The sequence below is a fragment of the Aspergillus puulaauensis genome, chromosome 3 (assembly GCF_016861865.1).
Source record: "Aspergillus puulaauensis MK2 DNA, chromosome 3, nearly complete sequence".
NCBI classification, from domain to species: domain Eukaryota; kingdom Fungi; phylum Ascomycota; class Eurotiomycetes; order Eurotiales; family Aspergillaceae; genus Aspergillus; species Aspergillus puulaauensis.
In genome coordinates, this window is record NC_054859.1 from 3177962 (window position 1) to 3193226 (window position 15265).

At 53.1% G+C, this 15265-nt stretch overlaps 5 protein-coding genes across 5 annotated transcripts; 3 read left to right on the forward strand and 2 right to left on the reverse strand.

Moving 5' to 3' along the window:
- Positions 1-1134: 1134 nt before the first annotated feature.
- APUU_31265A (uncharacterized protein) lies at positions 1135-5248 on the reverse strand (the record flags this gene model as incomplete). Its single annotated transcript, XM_041702449.1, has 2 exons — positions 1135-2249; positions 2308-5248. 2 exons carry the CDS (start codon positions 5246-5248, stop codon positions 1135-1137), a joined length of 4056 nt encoding a protein of 1351 aa, XP_041555234.1.
- Positions 5249-7402: 2154 nt separating this feature from the next.
- APUU_31266S (mannitol dehydrogenase family protein) lies at positions 7403-8911 on the forward strand (the record flags this gene model as incomplete). Its single annotated transcript, XM_041702450.1, has 1 exon — positions 7403-8911. One exon carries the CDS (start codon positions 7403-7405, stop codon positions 8909-8911), a length of 1509 nt encoding a protein of 502 aa, XP_041555235.1.
- Positions 8912-9353: 442 nt separating this feature from the next.
- On the reverse strand, positions 9354-10003 carry APUU_31267A (lysozyme; the record flags this gene model as incomplete). Its single annotated transcript, XM_041702452.1, has 2 exons — positions 9354-9647; positions 9734-10003. The coding sequence occupies 2 exons, from the start codon at positions 10001-10003 to the stop codon at positions 9354-9356; spliced, it is 564 nt and encodes a 187-aa protein (XP_041555236.1).
- A 2260-nt stretch (positions 10004-12263) lies between these two features.
- On the forward strand, positions 12264-13099 carry APUU_31268S (acetate uptake transporter family protein; the record flags this gene model as incomplete). Its single annotated transcript, XM_041702453.1, has 2 exons — positions 12264-12502; positions 12559-13099. 2 exons carry the CDS (start codon positions 12264-12266, stop codon positions 13097-13099), a joined length of 780 nt encoding a protein of 259 aa, XP_041555237.1.
- Positions 13100-13564: 465 nt separating this feature from the next.
- On the forward strand, positions 13565-14641 carry APUU_31269S (uncharacterized protein; the record flags this gene model as incomplete). The annotated part of the gene is made up of 1 exon (XM_041702454.1): positions 13565-14641. The coding sequence occupies one exon, from the start codon at positions 13565-13567 to the stop codon at positions 14639-14641; it is 1077 nt and encodes a 358-aa protein (XP_041555238.1).
- Positions 14642-15265: the final 624 nt, after the last annotated feature.

The window sequence follows — 15265 nt, forward strand, 5'->3', positions numbered from 1 at the left end:
CAGCCAGACGGATGTCCGGGGTTCGAGGTCCTGCCGCTGGCGTGCCGTATTCTTTTGGGATTAGCAGTGCAGTTCTTTTCCGTTTCTTGCCGTTTCGCTTGAGGTTAGTCTGTCGGTTCTGTAACCGACAATCTGGGGTGTTCATGGGTGTTCATGGGGTGTTTACTGCGTCTCGAATTGGTCCAGAACTGGCTCGTTGCAGTCGAGATCGTGCTTGCCCCGGCCCTGTCTGGCTCTTGGGTGTTCTAGAATCTGCACAAGCATCGATTACCCTGGATTATGCGGTATCCCGACCGCTGTCCAGACGATCGTCGAGAGAGCGTAACGAACTGGACATCCGGGTTACACAGGACAGCCCAATGCTGCAGCCTCGCACTGCTCACCCGAGCAATCATCGGTGAAGCCACTGGCTGGCTCTCATATCGTTAAAGTGCACTTACCACTTGGACAGTCTGCTAGGCAACTCGGCTCGAGATCCGGCTGCCATATCGACAACAATCTGACAGCGGCAGTGCACAGGAGCACCAGGAAGACATTAAATCCAGCCACCGTTGGGAAATTTGAATTGGCAGCTCTGATAGGTCAGTTTAGATCATTGAGAGCAAGACGCCGCTCAGGTGTTCACTGTCTCACGCAAGGCCTTGCATGCCGGATGTCCGGTTCAGTGGTCTCTGCGGCCTCATTTCCGCGGCGAAACAGGCCTAGTGTTCTCGCTATTCTGCTGTCCAAGGCCCAAGCTTTGCAGCGACTCTTGTTCATCAGTCGCGTGCTTCTTTCTAGATTATTGAACGTTTGCCACTGCTGATATCTTGGCTGGCATTGGATCGCGATTCTCTCCCGTCCAGGCTACTGATATTGAGCAGTATGACCAGAAGGCCCCTTTTCCGATCCTCCTTTACGAAGACGAGACTGCTGTCTAGATTTACGTCCGTGCCCTGAGATCAACTGGCTTGGCAGCTGTAATGAGAGGGCTGGATCGGCAGCACTGGTGTTTGAGATGGGCATCTGTCTCTACTCCATGCATAAGTTGCAACACCATGATTGTTCTCAACAAATAACAATAAATGGATCCTCCTGGTAACAGACTTCACGCGATGGCCAACAGATAACTAACAGCGTATTTCCATGTGGCGGCTACTTCTTCCTCAGCTTGTCCTTGAAGCGTAGCCACATCCCCTTCTTCTCGACCTCCTTTTCCGGCTCAGAACCATTAATGAGCTGGCCATTCAATTGAGTCCCTGGGGCTCTTGGGCCTGGATATGGTGGCGGCGCCGAGAACTCGTTCGCCAGCTGCTTCCCAGTGCCAGAGCCAAAGCCCTTCTCCGAAATCGAGGCCTCTCCATTCATGTCCATGATACTTCTCACCGGAGCAGTCCGAGTCGACGTCGTCGCTGCTGTAGGCCAGAAATCGTTGTCTGCTTCCCATATGGCATCCGATGCAGTCTTCTCCGAGTCGCTGGGCCCAGCTCCAGGCATGAACGTGCGACCTAGCTTGGCTGCTGTTCCTGGCGATATGGCTCTCTGCTTCTTGACCAGTGGCTTGCCAGTACGCTGGTGCTGGAAGTCTCGTCCTCGCCAGTACTTCCTGTGGCTGATGCGATACGGCCGCTCGCGGAAGTTTGCCTCGTACGCGCTCGCCACGACCTGCGCCAGGTCCTTGAGCATCTGTCCATAGTGCGGCAGGTTATACAGACTCTGCACCAGCTTTGCAACGCCGGCTTCATTCAGCGGTGCATATGCGTGTGCGCTGGAACTGGACTTGTCTTTCTGCTCCATCGCATCGACAAATTTCTTATAATTGTCGAGATCCTTCTCTAACGCATCTAGTCTCTGCCTGCTATCCCCAGTCCGCACCTTGGTCTTTTCATCCTTGATCAGATGCTCGAGATACTCGACCGTCGCATCGTTATAGTGCGTGATCGAGTTATGCTTGAGGTACAGGCTGAACCTCGCCGCCGCAGTCTGAACAGCAGCATGCTCGGTCTTCAGCTCGGCGATGTTCCTCTCGATCGCGGCGATGGCGCTCTTCTTCGCTTTTACCAGGCTTCCTGTCGTGTTCAGTTCTCGTTGCACGTTAGCGTCCATTACTGTCTCTTCGCTCTTTGCGTACTCGACGAGGATGTGCTCGTGCTCGTCCCACCTGTGGCCACAGACGGAGCAGTATTCACCGTTGAATGCAAAGCAGTTCTGCAGCTGGGGGGTGCCGACTTGTCCGACTGGGACGTTTGTTAAACAGCATGGATTGTGGCCTACACATTAGTACTGTCATCTCATATGGGAGGGAGAGGGTAGGGCTAGGGGACACACAGAGCTTCTTCCTCAACAACACCTTCTCATTCTTCGCCTCATCAAAGACCGCCTCAACGCATTTCGGATTCGCACAGACCGTCTTCGGTTTATCCAGCTGCTGCGCAGAGACATTCGTCTTATGAATCTGCAGTTTCCCCTGCAGACCAGCCATCGTCCCCTCCGCATCCCGCAGCTCCGCCACCTGCTTCACATTCTTCACAATGGTATCACCAATCGCGACGGAAATCTGCTGCATCGGCGCCGTCAGCTGCGCAATCAAATGCCTCGTCTCGTTCAGCGAAAGCGTCTCCTGCGTATGATGCGGCCGAAGACCCTGGAAATGCAACAGCAACCTATCAGCCTCAGCGGCACTATGCTCCCAGCTGCGCCTGTAATCATCCTCGTGTCCCATCTCGATGCCCTGTTTGCGCGCGGCTAGATACCGGAACGATTCGCTGTCGAAGCAGTACACGTTATCCCTGGAAAGCTGCGGAATCACGTCCTGGTAGCTCGAAAGCAGACTCTCCAGCGGCTTGAATGTATCCCCCGGTGTGTAATTCGAGCCGCGGGTATTCGTGAAGCCAAACACCATATTCTGGGCTGCGCTGGTGTGTAAATGCGTTAGCAGCTCTTTGACGCAGAACCGGAACATCACGCCTAGTCGTGCGTTGTTTGGTTTCAGTAGGATCAGAATCCCGTGTAGAGAAGGGTAATTTCGTAATATGGAGAGCATGTTCGCCATGTTTTGTTTGTCTTGATCTAGTCCGCGCGTGTCTCCGATTCCGGGCGTATCGATTAGCCGGATGAGCGTGTCTTTGAAGTAAAGAGGATATACGGTGGCCTTCTGGGTAGCGGAGGAGCCCTTTGACCCGTCTGCTTCGTCTTTATCTCTTCCTACCACGACGTCTCGGCTGATCATCCGGCCTGTTTGGCGGTCGACGACCTGCGTTGTGAACGAGCACGGGATGATGCAGTTTAACTTCGGGTCTTTGAGCCCGTCGTCCAAGGAGTTGAAGGTGAGATAATTCACAAAAGCGTTGACGAAGGTCGACTTCCCCACGCCCGTCTCGCCCAGGATCAGGATGTTGACTTCGCGCGGCTCAGGTAGAGAGAGGAGAAGATCGCGTAGGGTAGCGCGGTCGAACTGGTAGAAGTCTGATGTAGACTTGTCCGTGTCTCGCTCCTTGTCCTTGTGGTACGGACCCTGGCAGTTGAATGCGGATTTATGGAACGGGACGCGCCCGCAGTCGCAGTAGAAAAAGCCGTCTCTACTGCCGAACTCGACGGTCTCGTGGCAGTCGGCGCAGGACCAGAGGCAGAGATTCTGCTCGTCGCAGTGCGGGCCTGGGCAGGGGATTCGGAGGGACTTGCGGTAGCTGGGCACGTCGGTGGTTGCTTCGAGGTAGGCTCTGTCGTATTTGACTAGGTGTTTGTCGGCGAGGTCCTTGTGCTGGTCCAGGAGGTTCTCAACAACGATGGAGCCGTTGGCGTGTTCGGTGATGTAGGGCTCAGTCAGGCCTGGGCGTTGTTTGTCCCAGTCGATGAGCAGGACGTGAGGTTTTGGCTGCTGGGTGAGGAGGTCTTCGAGGAGCTGTTGGTTTTCGTTCCACGAGTCGCTGGATGTGTCCATGGCGTCGCTGAAGTGGAAGACATAGAAGGAGTTGGATGAAATGGCCGTCCTGCCGATGACTTCCTGGGGCTTGGATTTTGCGTCTTCGGGGAAGATGGCGCCCATTTTGACCATTCGGGACAGGAATCCGAGTTTCTGGTCGTATGTGCTTGTCAGGTCGTTCAGCTCGTTAGGGCCCAGTATATCGGACTTTGCCTGGTTGACGATATCAACCACAACTTGGCTTGTTGCTGTCCCGTCACGAACGGTAGGAAGCGCTGCAGAGTACGCAACCCGGAACTGCTCTTCAGCTTTCATCGCCTTGCGTGCCTCTTCCTTGACTCTTGCAAAGTGGCTGTCGGTAACGAGGCTCCGGTGCTGAACAAGCCGGTGGTGATGCGCATTCAATGTCCGCTGTAGACAAGCAAGATGGTCAACAAGGCCAACGACCTGGCCATAGCATTTCCTGCTCAGCTGTCCAGAGATCACATTATTAGGTAGAATAGCACCAAGCATAGACAGATACGTCACCGGTAGCAAGGTATACATCAACGGTACACCCCCAGTCCGCTGAACATGTCCCTGCAACTGACCGAAGTGCTCTGCAGCATCAGAGATATTGTCCGTCTGGCCGGTAAAGATCTCTCTGGCGTCGGTATACATTCTCACGCGGAGCATATCATCGACCTCATCCTTCGGCTGCTGCTGCTGCTGGCTGTCCAAATCCAGCCACTTATACCCATCTTCACCACCAACAAACCCTTTCACAGCCTCCTCAGCAATCCCTTCAACATCCCCCCTCTCCTCCCCAGACAGCACCCTCCTCTGCGCCGAAACCACAGCCCTGGCGCCCCAAACCACCCCGGTAACAACATGCGTCGCCTGACTTCCCTCCAAAACATTCAAATCAAGCACCTCGCGCAAACCCCCGCCCATAAAACTCAACTCCTCAGCCCTACTCTCAACTGTATAAACCACGCCCCGATGCACAGCGGGGACCGTATCTCCCTGCTGTGCCAGATACTGGCTCGAGCCACCATGCGGCTGAACCAGTCCGGCGAGTAGGCTTGCGGCCAGGTCGGGTGTTACATTTAGGGCTTTGAAGCGTTCGTCGATGGAGGTGGTTTTGACGATGGTTTTGGTGGATTTTGTTAGCGGGTTTGAGGTTATGGAGTCTGTCGGGGTGGGGTTCGGTTTCGGTTCTGCTTCTGTTTGTGTTTCTGTTGAAGGTAAGGGTGAGGGATTGTGTGTGCTGAGGAGGGAGCCGGACAGGAAAGATTCTGTGCGGGTGTCGTAGAGGGTGCCGAGGGGGACGTACTGGCCTAAAGATGGCCGTGTTATGGTGTTCATTTTTAATATGAGAGGTAAAGTCCTCGTTCAATCAAGTTCGTATTGGATTTTTTGTTTGTAAGATATAGAAAGCATAAGAAACACAGGTGTTTAACTAGGAAGGCAGTCGTGCTTTATAACTTCCATCCATCCCGTCATACGATGTTGTATTGAGTTTGAATAGCCTTCCACCGTGACAGCCGGGCACTTTCCATACGCCCGACAAAGTTACGATATGAAGTATCACTACAGTGAATGCCTTGGGTACGGGGAGGACGAATAAGAGACCCGCTGTGAGGCTCTGATGCAAGGGGCAAAGGTCAAAACGTGGCAAGGCGGACTCGAGCTCGGTCTTTTGAAACTTGAAAGTCTGGGATGAAAAGCTTATTGTGCGGCGAGCATTTGAAAGAGTGCCACTATCAGAGAATGGTGCACTGCGGGTGAACACTCGCGAGGGTCGGTATGTAGCAGAGGGCGATGCAGAGGGCTTGGTGGTTTGGCACTATGGAAAATCAACAATGATCCTTTGAACAGCCTTCAAGTAGTGAATGTTATTGGTTCGCATTTATTCTACTGGTTGTGGTTTTCTGGTTGGACCTGTATATCAGCGTATGAGCATCGAGTACCCGTGGTCGAGTCTGACAGGGCGTCTTCCAGAAGGAACATCGAACAAGCGGGAGTGCTGCGCCTGAGAGCCGGACGAAAGCCGATGTTAAATGGTAAATACGATGGCTGTCATGCAGTCAGCGGCACCTCGGTACGAACCAGCATACCAGTCAACCTACGAGGCCAACCTACGATGTAACATCGCAGAGGGATGTTCCGTAGGATATACTGAAATACTACCAGTCAACGGTGCCATTTTGAGGCTCACCCGCGCCACCCGCGGAATCCCTGTTTATATATAAGCTCTGCCGTACTTAAGCCGATAGGGCAGACCCTTGTCAGCCCATTTGAAACTGCCCAGCATTTGAAACCATAGCCTCGGGCGGCTGCACTTCACTACACAGCCCTGCGCTAATGGATGCCACCTCAACAGGGCATATTCCAGATCCGGGTACACGTTGGCATAACGCCCGGTGCCCGACCAGTGGACTGACAAAGTGTACTGACAAAGTGCACGGTGAGAAACGGGATGTTGGAGACGCTTTGCAAGTGCGTATGCTAACTCTTTCCGGACAATTGAGATCTTCACTCCGCTTCCATAGTCTGCATCGCGGGGATGGGATCTTCACCGGTCGGCGGTGGTCGGCGTCCCGGTGAGCTTTTGAGGGAGCTTCAGGAGAGCGTCGGGGTAAGCCGCGACTGAACTGTGTGAAGATACCATTACTTAAAAACAACAATTGAGTTCGAGGTGGTGGATATAACCAGGAAACCACCCAGTCTCTCGCGCAATGTGGTGGACATTGTGGTGGATAAGATCTGGTAATAAATTTCAGTCGGAGCGCAGGCCCCCGACAAAACATCCTGCACAAGGTACCCTGCATAAAGAGCTTAGTCACTGTGCTCAGGGGCTAGACCGCAGAAAGGGGCAGATCACGCGGCGGCGGGAGGTCAAGTGACTGCCACCAATAATTATGTGGCGTCCATCCTTGCAGGGGATACGCATGCATCGGGCCGTCTATTTTTGACATCGAAATATTCAGAATCAAAGGAACTGCCATTGAATTGCACTGAGGTGTTGGAGAGAGCAATTGAGGGAGCGACAGTAATTGAGAGATACTAGGTAGTAGTAATTGGTGGTTATGCAGCTGTTATGCTGCTGATTAAGTCGGTCCGAGCAATGCCCACGATGGCCGACCGAGACCCGTCACCCCGGCATCCCCAGCTGCCCCGGTTTATGCGGAAGGATGAGGATAGCTTCGAATTTTCATTGCGCATTTCATTTTTTCATGGCAAGCGCGTTCGAGACTTTTCTCCCCTCAGCTGACGCAAACTCCAGCCTGTCAGAGCTGCCCGCGTCCCCAGGAGGCAAAAGTCTCTGATTTTTCACCTCCACCGCATGATGTAATGATGAATTGCAATTATTGTTTTTTGCGATCAGCAGATTCCGTCCAAAACCGGCGGTGAACTGGACTTTCTTTTTATCTGTTCTCTTCTCTCATCTGTCTCTTCCTCCCCTTCTTTTTCTCTTCTTCTCCTTCTCTCTCCTCCATCTCACTCACAACCGCCGCAATGCCTCCCCTCAAGCTCAACACAAAGAACCTCCCCCAAATCCTGTCCGCCAGCAAGGGCGGCATCAAGGCCCCCAACTATGCCCGCGGTCGCTCCGTCAAGGAGGGCATCGTCCACGTCGGCGTTGGTGGCTTCCACCGCGCCCATTTGGCTGTCTACATCGACCAGCTGATGCAGAAGCACGGCATGACCGACTTCGCCATTGCCGGTGTTGGCCTCACCCCGTTTGACTCCAAGATGCGCGACGTCCTCCGCTCGCAGGACCACCTCTACACCGTCATCGAGCGCTCGGCCAAGGGCAGCTTCGCCAACATTGTCGGCAGTATCAACTCCTTCCTGCTTGCTGCTGACGACCGCGAGGCCGTCGTGGCCAAGATGGCGCACCCGGACACCCGCATTGTCTCGCTGACCATCACCGAGAGCGGCTACTACTACAATGAAAACACCCACGAGCTGCAGGCCGAGCACCCCGACATCCAGTTTGATCTCGATCCGGCCAACGAAAAGACCCCCCGTACCACCTTCGGTTTCCTCTACGCTGCTCTCGCCCGCCGCCACGCCTCCGGCCAGAAGCCCTTCACCGTCATGTCCTGCGACAACATGCAGAAGAACGGCTCCATCACCCGCCACATGCTCGAGTCCTTCGCCCGCCTGCGCAACCCCGAGGTCGCCCGCTGGATCTCCGAGAAGGGCGCGTTCCCCAACGCCATGGTTGACCGCATTACCCCCCAAACCGCACAAGGCGACAAGGACGTTCTCGCCGAGACCTTCGCCATCCAGGACGACTGGCCCGTCGTGACCGAGCCCTTCATGGACTGGGTCATCGAAGACCACTTCTCCGACGGCCGCCCAGCCTTCGAAAAGGTCGGCGTCAAGGTTGTCAAGAACGTCCACGATGTCGAGCAGTACGAGAAGCACAAGCTCCGCCTGCTCAACGGCTCCCACTCCGCCATTGGCTATGCCGGCCAGCTCGCCGGGTTCAAATACGTCCACGAGGTCCTCGAACACCCCACCTACCGCAAGTTCCTCGTCCAGATGATGCAGGAGGAAGTCAAGCCCCTGCTCCCTGAGATCCCGGGCGTCAACATTGACGAATACTGCGAGACCCTCATCGAGCGCTTCTCAAACCCCACAATCATGGACCAGCTCCCCCGTATCTGCCTCAACGCCTCCGGCAAGATCCCTCAGTTCATCATGCCCTCCATCGCCGAAGCCATCTGGGTTACTGGGCCCTTCCGCCGCCTCTGCTTCGTTGCCGCCGCTTGGTTCCGCTACATCCACGGTGTCGACGACGCCGGGAACAAGTTCGAGGTTGACGACCCCATGCGCGAGCAGCTGCAGACTCTTGCCCGCGAGGGCGGCACCAAGCCCGCTGCTCTCCTGAGCGTCAAGAACCTGTTCGGTGACGATCTCCGCGGTGACGAGCGCTTCATCCAGGAGATCACGCGGGCGATGGAGGACATTGCTCGGGACGGCGTCATGAAGACGATGCCCAAGTATGTTGACTAAACTAATTATTTGGATTGGTTTTCGTTGTGTCTAAATTTACCCTACTGAGCGACGGGGATGGGCTTTTCTTCTTGCATAGAGATAGAGATGATGATAGACAAAAGTCGTTATTTTCTGGCTTTATGGCACGGTATTGGTTTTGTATTATGGGGATAAAACATGGGATTAGGGATGATTTTTTCAAGGATTTGTTCAGGATTCGTTCGGGTTCAACGTTACGGCGGTCTTTTAGGCGGTTTCAGCACTAATCATGGCAATTAGCAGTTTGCAGTTTCTTCAGTTTATTCCTGAGAATGAATCTGGTCACAATTGGCCTCAAAACAACATATATTCAGTCCAGTAATTCCTATATACAACTCCACCCCAATCTATCATCCCTTCCAAATCATCTCCCCAGTCAAGCCCTTATCCATACCCTTCCATAATACAGGGAAGGAAAAATCTAGCAGTCCGCAGGCAAAGCCGAAGTCTTCGAACTCGTCTGGAAAAGCTTCACCTCGGCCTTACGTCTCTTCAGCAGGCCCTCTGACACCTCCCCGTTCGAGAGCTTCCACTTGGGCAGCTCCTCCTCGGCCACGGTATTCGGGCTCTCGCCTGCATTCAACCGCTCGACGAGGTTGCTGGATTGCACGGCGCCGGCGCCCACGTTGAAGCACCACGACACGAGCGCGCCGTATTGGTTGTCGTTTAGCTTGACGGAGCTCTTTAGGGCGGATGCGACGCCGTTTTGGTAGGACTGTTGCGAAGACATTCTCATTAGCTTCTCTCTCTCTCATGAGGTACATGTAGTTGTGGTGTAGTTGTAAGGGCAACGGGGCTTACAGTAATATCATCCGCGAAGAGCTTGAGTCCATCGCTCTTGCTCAGAGGGATGTCGTATTTGACATCGGAGCACTTGGAGTCATCGCAGAGGTGTCCGTATCCGACGGTAGGGTTTCCGTAGCCGTCATCGTAGACATCAGCTTCCCAGCCTTCGTAGGACTTCATCAGGTCCAGAGTGTCCTTGTTGACGTCGGGGCCGGGGCAGGCGGCCAGGGCCAGAGTGGGAATGGTCGCGGCCAGGGCGAGGAGCTTGGTGGTTGAGAAGACCATTTTGATGAAGATGAATTGAAAATTGAATTGGAGATTGGATTTGTGGTGTTGGTTTGTTGCTCTGTGCTTCGTTGATCGTGTATGTTGATGGGATGGACGGGGTTTATATATGTCTTTCTCGACGCCCTGGTGTTTCTACATCCGAGGTTGACTGCCCTCTGCCTTGTTTGTTTAAACAGATCTGCGTCTCGTCGTGATTACGGAGAGGGCTGTATACGAGGTCGTAAACCCGCATTCGGAGATATCCCAGCGAGCCTGCCAGGGCACAACGCAATCGCAACCAAGTCCGACCGCACGGGGATTCAGAAGCAAACGAGCACCTCGTCTCATCCTTCTATATCGATCAAAATCCGCGCTGATCATGCAAGAGCGCGATGATCAGTGCAACCCTGCCCTGAGGAACTCATCAAACAGGTCCAAACGAAACTTCCTCAGCACCAAATCACGATGTCCAATCTGGGTCCGAATCTCGGAAATAACGACGATCTCATCGGTTAGAAGGTGAGATGCTGTCATTGCTGATTGTTCCTGGAATACTCTCTGGGGCGGCCCTGCGATGCTATTTTTATGTCGAATCGTGTCGCGGCTGAATACGAACTCCCCGCTGCCGAGGCTGGGCGTGCCTGCGTGTGGATATGGGGTTTACGAGAAGAGGAGCAGGAGCAGGAGCAGTAAGCGAGGATCGGCGATGGATTGTATTTAATTGGACTGCAGACTGGCGAGTATGGGGGGATAGAGCTACCATGTGGTGATGCTCTTGTTTGGGAATCATCGTGCGAGCCCTACAGGTCGGTTGTGCTATTTTTATCAACTGCACCAGCCAAATTAGTCACAATTAGAACAGATCGTCTGTTATCTGAGAAAAATACGAGCTAATCAATGGGAATTCCAAGTGCAACTCGTTACTATGCAATGGGCGAAATACTTGAGGGTTGCGCCTGTGGGCGACCTTGGTATAAGGGGAGGGTTACCTATGTATATGTTTTGGTCCTATTAGCTGCTCAACTCCTTCTGATCCTTCTCCGCACCGAGACTTCACATACTGTACTGCCTGGCTCGTGGTATCGGTTGTCTCTCGGACGTGGCATTCCTGGAAGCCACATTGCGCAACCGGTTGCTGGCCTACGGCTGGTAGCAATCTCAGCCCGAAGGTATGCACACAGCGTCAAAGCATCGATAATCGAAGTTCAAGTGAAGATTGATGGGGATTGCATCGCGGAGTGGAAGGCGTGGTAAACCGTGGTTGGGGCATCTCCGCACGGTACAGGTATACTGGTTACTGGTAACTGGTAACTGGACACTTCCGGACGACGGGAGAAAGATATGCTTAACTCCTCATGAGGGGAAATAGATCTCTCCGCACGAGGTATAGACTTGCTGTTGAACCACGGTAGCTCGCTGCCATGCAGACGGCACAATCTCGGTGATTGCTCGGCGCTGCCATAGATCTGCGCTGCATCCATACCAGTTGGAAGCTTCATGAGTAGCCATTCAATCCCTATGATACAGGTCCAGCCAAGATAAGGTAGGCTGTGTGCTGGGGGCCCTCGGAATGCTTCATTCGTAAAGGCCCCTGTCAGTAAATTGACTTATTCACTACATTCTTGCCGCTTGATTCCGAATATCGTAAACCTACCCAGGACATTTATGTTAACCTGGACGACCAACTGTAATCCCGGACACACGGCTGGAACAGAAATTCAGGTTGGTCTATTTAGTAAAGCCATAATCTAAATGAACTTGTTTCTTCACCGTTGTCGATATGGTGCGTGGATGTGATTGGTGCTGTACTGCTTCCCGGAAAGGATAGACAACGTCGTGGTTAGGGTTAAGCCTCTGAACCGTTCCCACCCGTGGCTGAACAAACAGTTTAGAACGAGTAATTCAGTTCAAGACCATAGGATCTACAGGGTCCACCTCTGACCTATCATGCTGGAAACGTAGCCTTTCAATAGTTCAAATTGATCCCGCACTTGCAGATGCTCTGTGCCCATATCAGTGTCCGGAGGACCGGAGATATAGTACCAGCACATTCGACTTGATGATATCTATATTTGCCAGTGCGGGGACTCCTTTCCCCCGGATACTGTGTCAGGCTTAAATACCCCAGCACCCCCTTGGAGTTCAGTTCGCAGGTCTTTTGTCTTGAAGTTTTTCTATCTACGACCCAGACGAGTTGTTAACCACGATTTCCTTGGTATTGGGTTGCCATCTTTTCTCATTTCTTTTGCATACAAAGGTCACCCTTCACTCTATCAAGATGTCCGACTACGAACACGCAAAATCGGCTGCCCACGGGCTAGATAACGGCTGGGACCACATCGCCCAGACCAGGACAAGCAACGCACATCAACAGGGGACTTTACACGATGCCCACCAGGCCACCGTATCGCAAGTGGCCCGGCCCGAGTTTATGAAACTTGGAAACCCCGGTCCCCTTGGGCTTCTCGCTTTCGCAATCACGACGTTTGTTGTTGGACTCTATGAATGCGGTGCTGGGTATGGGTGACCAAAGTATCTATCACGCTGTGTCTGTCTTCCTAACACCATCGCAGTCTCCCCAACTCGAACCCAGAGGGCGACGTCGGCCCCAACCAAGCTGCCTTTGGCATTGTGATGTTTATGGGTGGCACCGCTCAAGTCCTCGCCGGACTGATGGAGTTTCGTGTTGGAAATACGTTTGGAACAACGGTCCATTGCGCTTATGGTGCATTCTGGCTGAGTTATGGGATGTTCCTTCTCCCACATCTCGGTATCGAAGATGCCTACAAAGGTGACAAGAGAGCCTACACATTTGCCATCGGGATATACTTGATCTTGTGGTGTTTTCTTACATTCCTGTTCTTCCTTGCTGCTCTCCGTACGAACTTTGCTATTTTGTCGGTCTTTATTACACTCATTCTCGCCTATCTGTTTCTTAGCCTTGCCAACTTCACGGCTACAGAGCATGCTACTGCCAGTGTGCGTCTGAATAAGACAGGCGGTGCTCTTGCGGTTGTTTGCGCTACTTGTGCTTTCTATGCTGGCGCGTCAGGCCTTATGGTTCCTGAAACAACTTGGGTTCGCTTCCCACTTGGTGAGATTGAGGGGCCATGATGGTGGACGTTGGTTTGGGATTTCTGAAGTAGCTGCATTGACCTAGTATAGTATGAATCGCGAGATGGAGGCATTGGCGTCAGTCACTAATCGGGCGCCTGAGCTTTCTTTCTCGGTACTATATCCCAATCAAGGCCTACTTTCAGCAAAACAAGGCTACCTTCTGCTTAACTCCGAGACTAGAGCTTTCGGTTTTATCTATGCCGGTGCCGCAGTATATTCCACGCTAAATGCGGAGTCTAAACCTGGTTTGTGTCTAGTTCCTTCATTATGGGGACTGAGATGGCCCACAGCTTCCAAAAAAGCTTCATGGCGGCCTAGGATGCGTCAGTTAAACTGTTCGACGCGTAGATGTCCACCAAACCTAGCTGTTGTTGCTGGAGTATTTAATTCTACATATGTCTCCTCTAGATGGATCCTCGCCAATTCCTCCTGTTCTGTACTCAGCTCAAACCTCATCACAACATGAAAGGCGGCTTCGTTCTTGCACTCCTGGGCCTCCTTGCTCCTGTCACTGCATATGCACCAGGACTCAAGGTGGCCTATTCCTTGGATGCAGCAACTCAGGGAATCGGCATCAGCGCAAACGGGCGCAAGTTTCTGTCCCAGAGATACTCCATGACTCTTCCGCCTCGTATTGTCGAACTTCTAGACGACAACACCACTGTGCTGTACCCAAACAAGGCTTGGAACTCATACAACTCCAGTGACCCAGCGTCTGACCCCCGCAAAACCTTTGTCAATATCGACGGTGCACGTATCGGCCCAGATGATCGCTACTGGGTAGTCGACGGCGGCTCAACTGGCGTCAACGGCTCTACCAAGCTTGTAGGCGTGAACCTGACCACCAATGCCGTCGACCGGTCCTACTCTCTAGACAGCGTCAAGACAAGCACAAGCGGCATTGACGACGTCCGCTTCAGCGCTTCCGGAGAAGTCGCATACCTAAGCGATACCGCCGGTGCCCTGATCGTACTCAATCTGACATCCAGCCATGCCGTCCGCGTCCTCGCCAACTCTGACTCCGCCATGGCCTGGTTCCCCATGGTGTACAATGGCACTTTGGTTCCTGGGTATGGCGGGAGCACCCTCGCCGTCGGCCTCGACCAAATCGAAGTCTCGCCTGACGGCGTCTACCTCTACTACCAACCCTGCAACGGCGGCCTCTACCGCATCAAGACATCCTACGTCGACGCCGCCCTGACAAACTCCACCATGGCCTCTGTTCTCGAGGACTACGCCGAGCCGTTTGCCCTAACCCCAAGTACCGGCGGAACGACTATCGACGGGGACGGTAATATCTATGTCAGCGACACCAACCTGCTCGCTATCTGGAAGGTCACCCCCGAGGGCCGGACTACCATTCTCGTCCAGGACGAGGCCCTTCTCTGGACGGACCTTATGTGGGTATCCGCTGACAAGAAGCTCTGGCTTCCGGCTTCCCAGATGCGTCCTGGTGGTGATGGTCTTATGGCTGATGGTCCTAACTATATCTTTACGTACCCTATCGATGCGGGGCCGTCTCCTATTGATCATGCTTAGAGGTGGGCTGCGTTATCGACTGTCGTGTCTTTGGTCGTCGGCCGCACTCCCGCTGGGCCTGCATAGATGATAGACTCAGGTGCCTATTGCTGTTTTAATAAGCGATTAGAAAGACGGCAAGATAAGGATTAGTGTTTTTATGCTTGAATAGTTATCCTCCGTCATTTCACTATTGTCGACTTTTCTTTAGAAGTAGGAATGATGAGATAAGTGTATAAAATATATATAGTGTCTTCTGCAACGAAACAGAAGCCAACGAAACACTGCTTACAAAACATTGTTGACTGAGAATCCTGATTGAATGGAAAAAGAACTATACCGTTCCTAGCATTAATAATCTGGACAATAACTCAGGCTGTTGAGCGCAGGTGCATATGCGGATATACTCTGCAGACAGTGAACAGGCTGACGGCTAAATGAATGACCCACAGACCGGGCATCGGGAGGAAACCATTGGTGGAGCATAAAGGCCCACCAACTGGGGCTCGAGAGACATGCAGGCCGATTGGCTGAATTTAGCCGTAGCGGGAGAAGCGGCCAAAGTTGCAATAAATGTCCGTTTTGGGTTGCACCTCAGTCGGGTCGGCGATTGCAACTGACTGGTGATCGCGGGCTGAGATATGC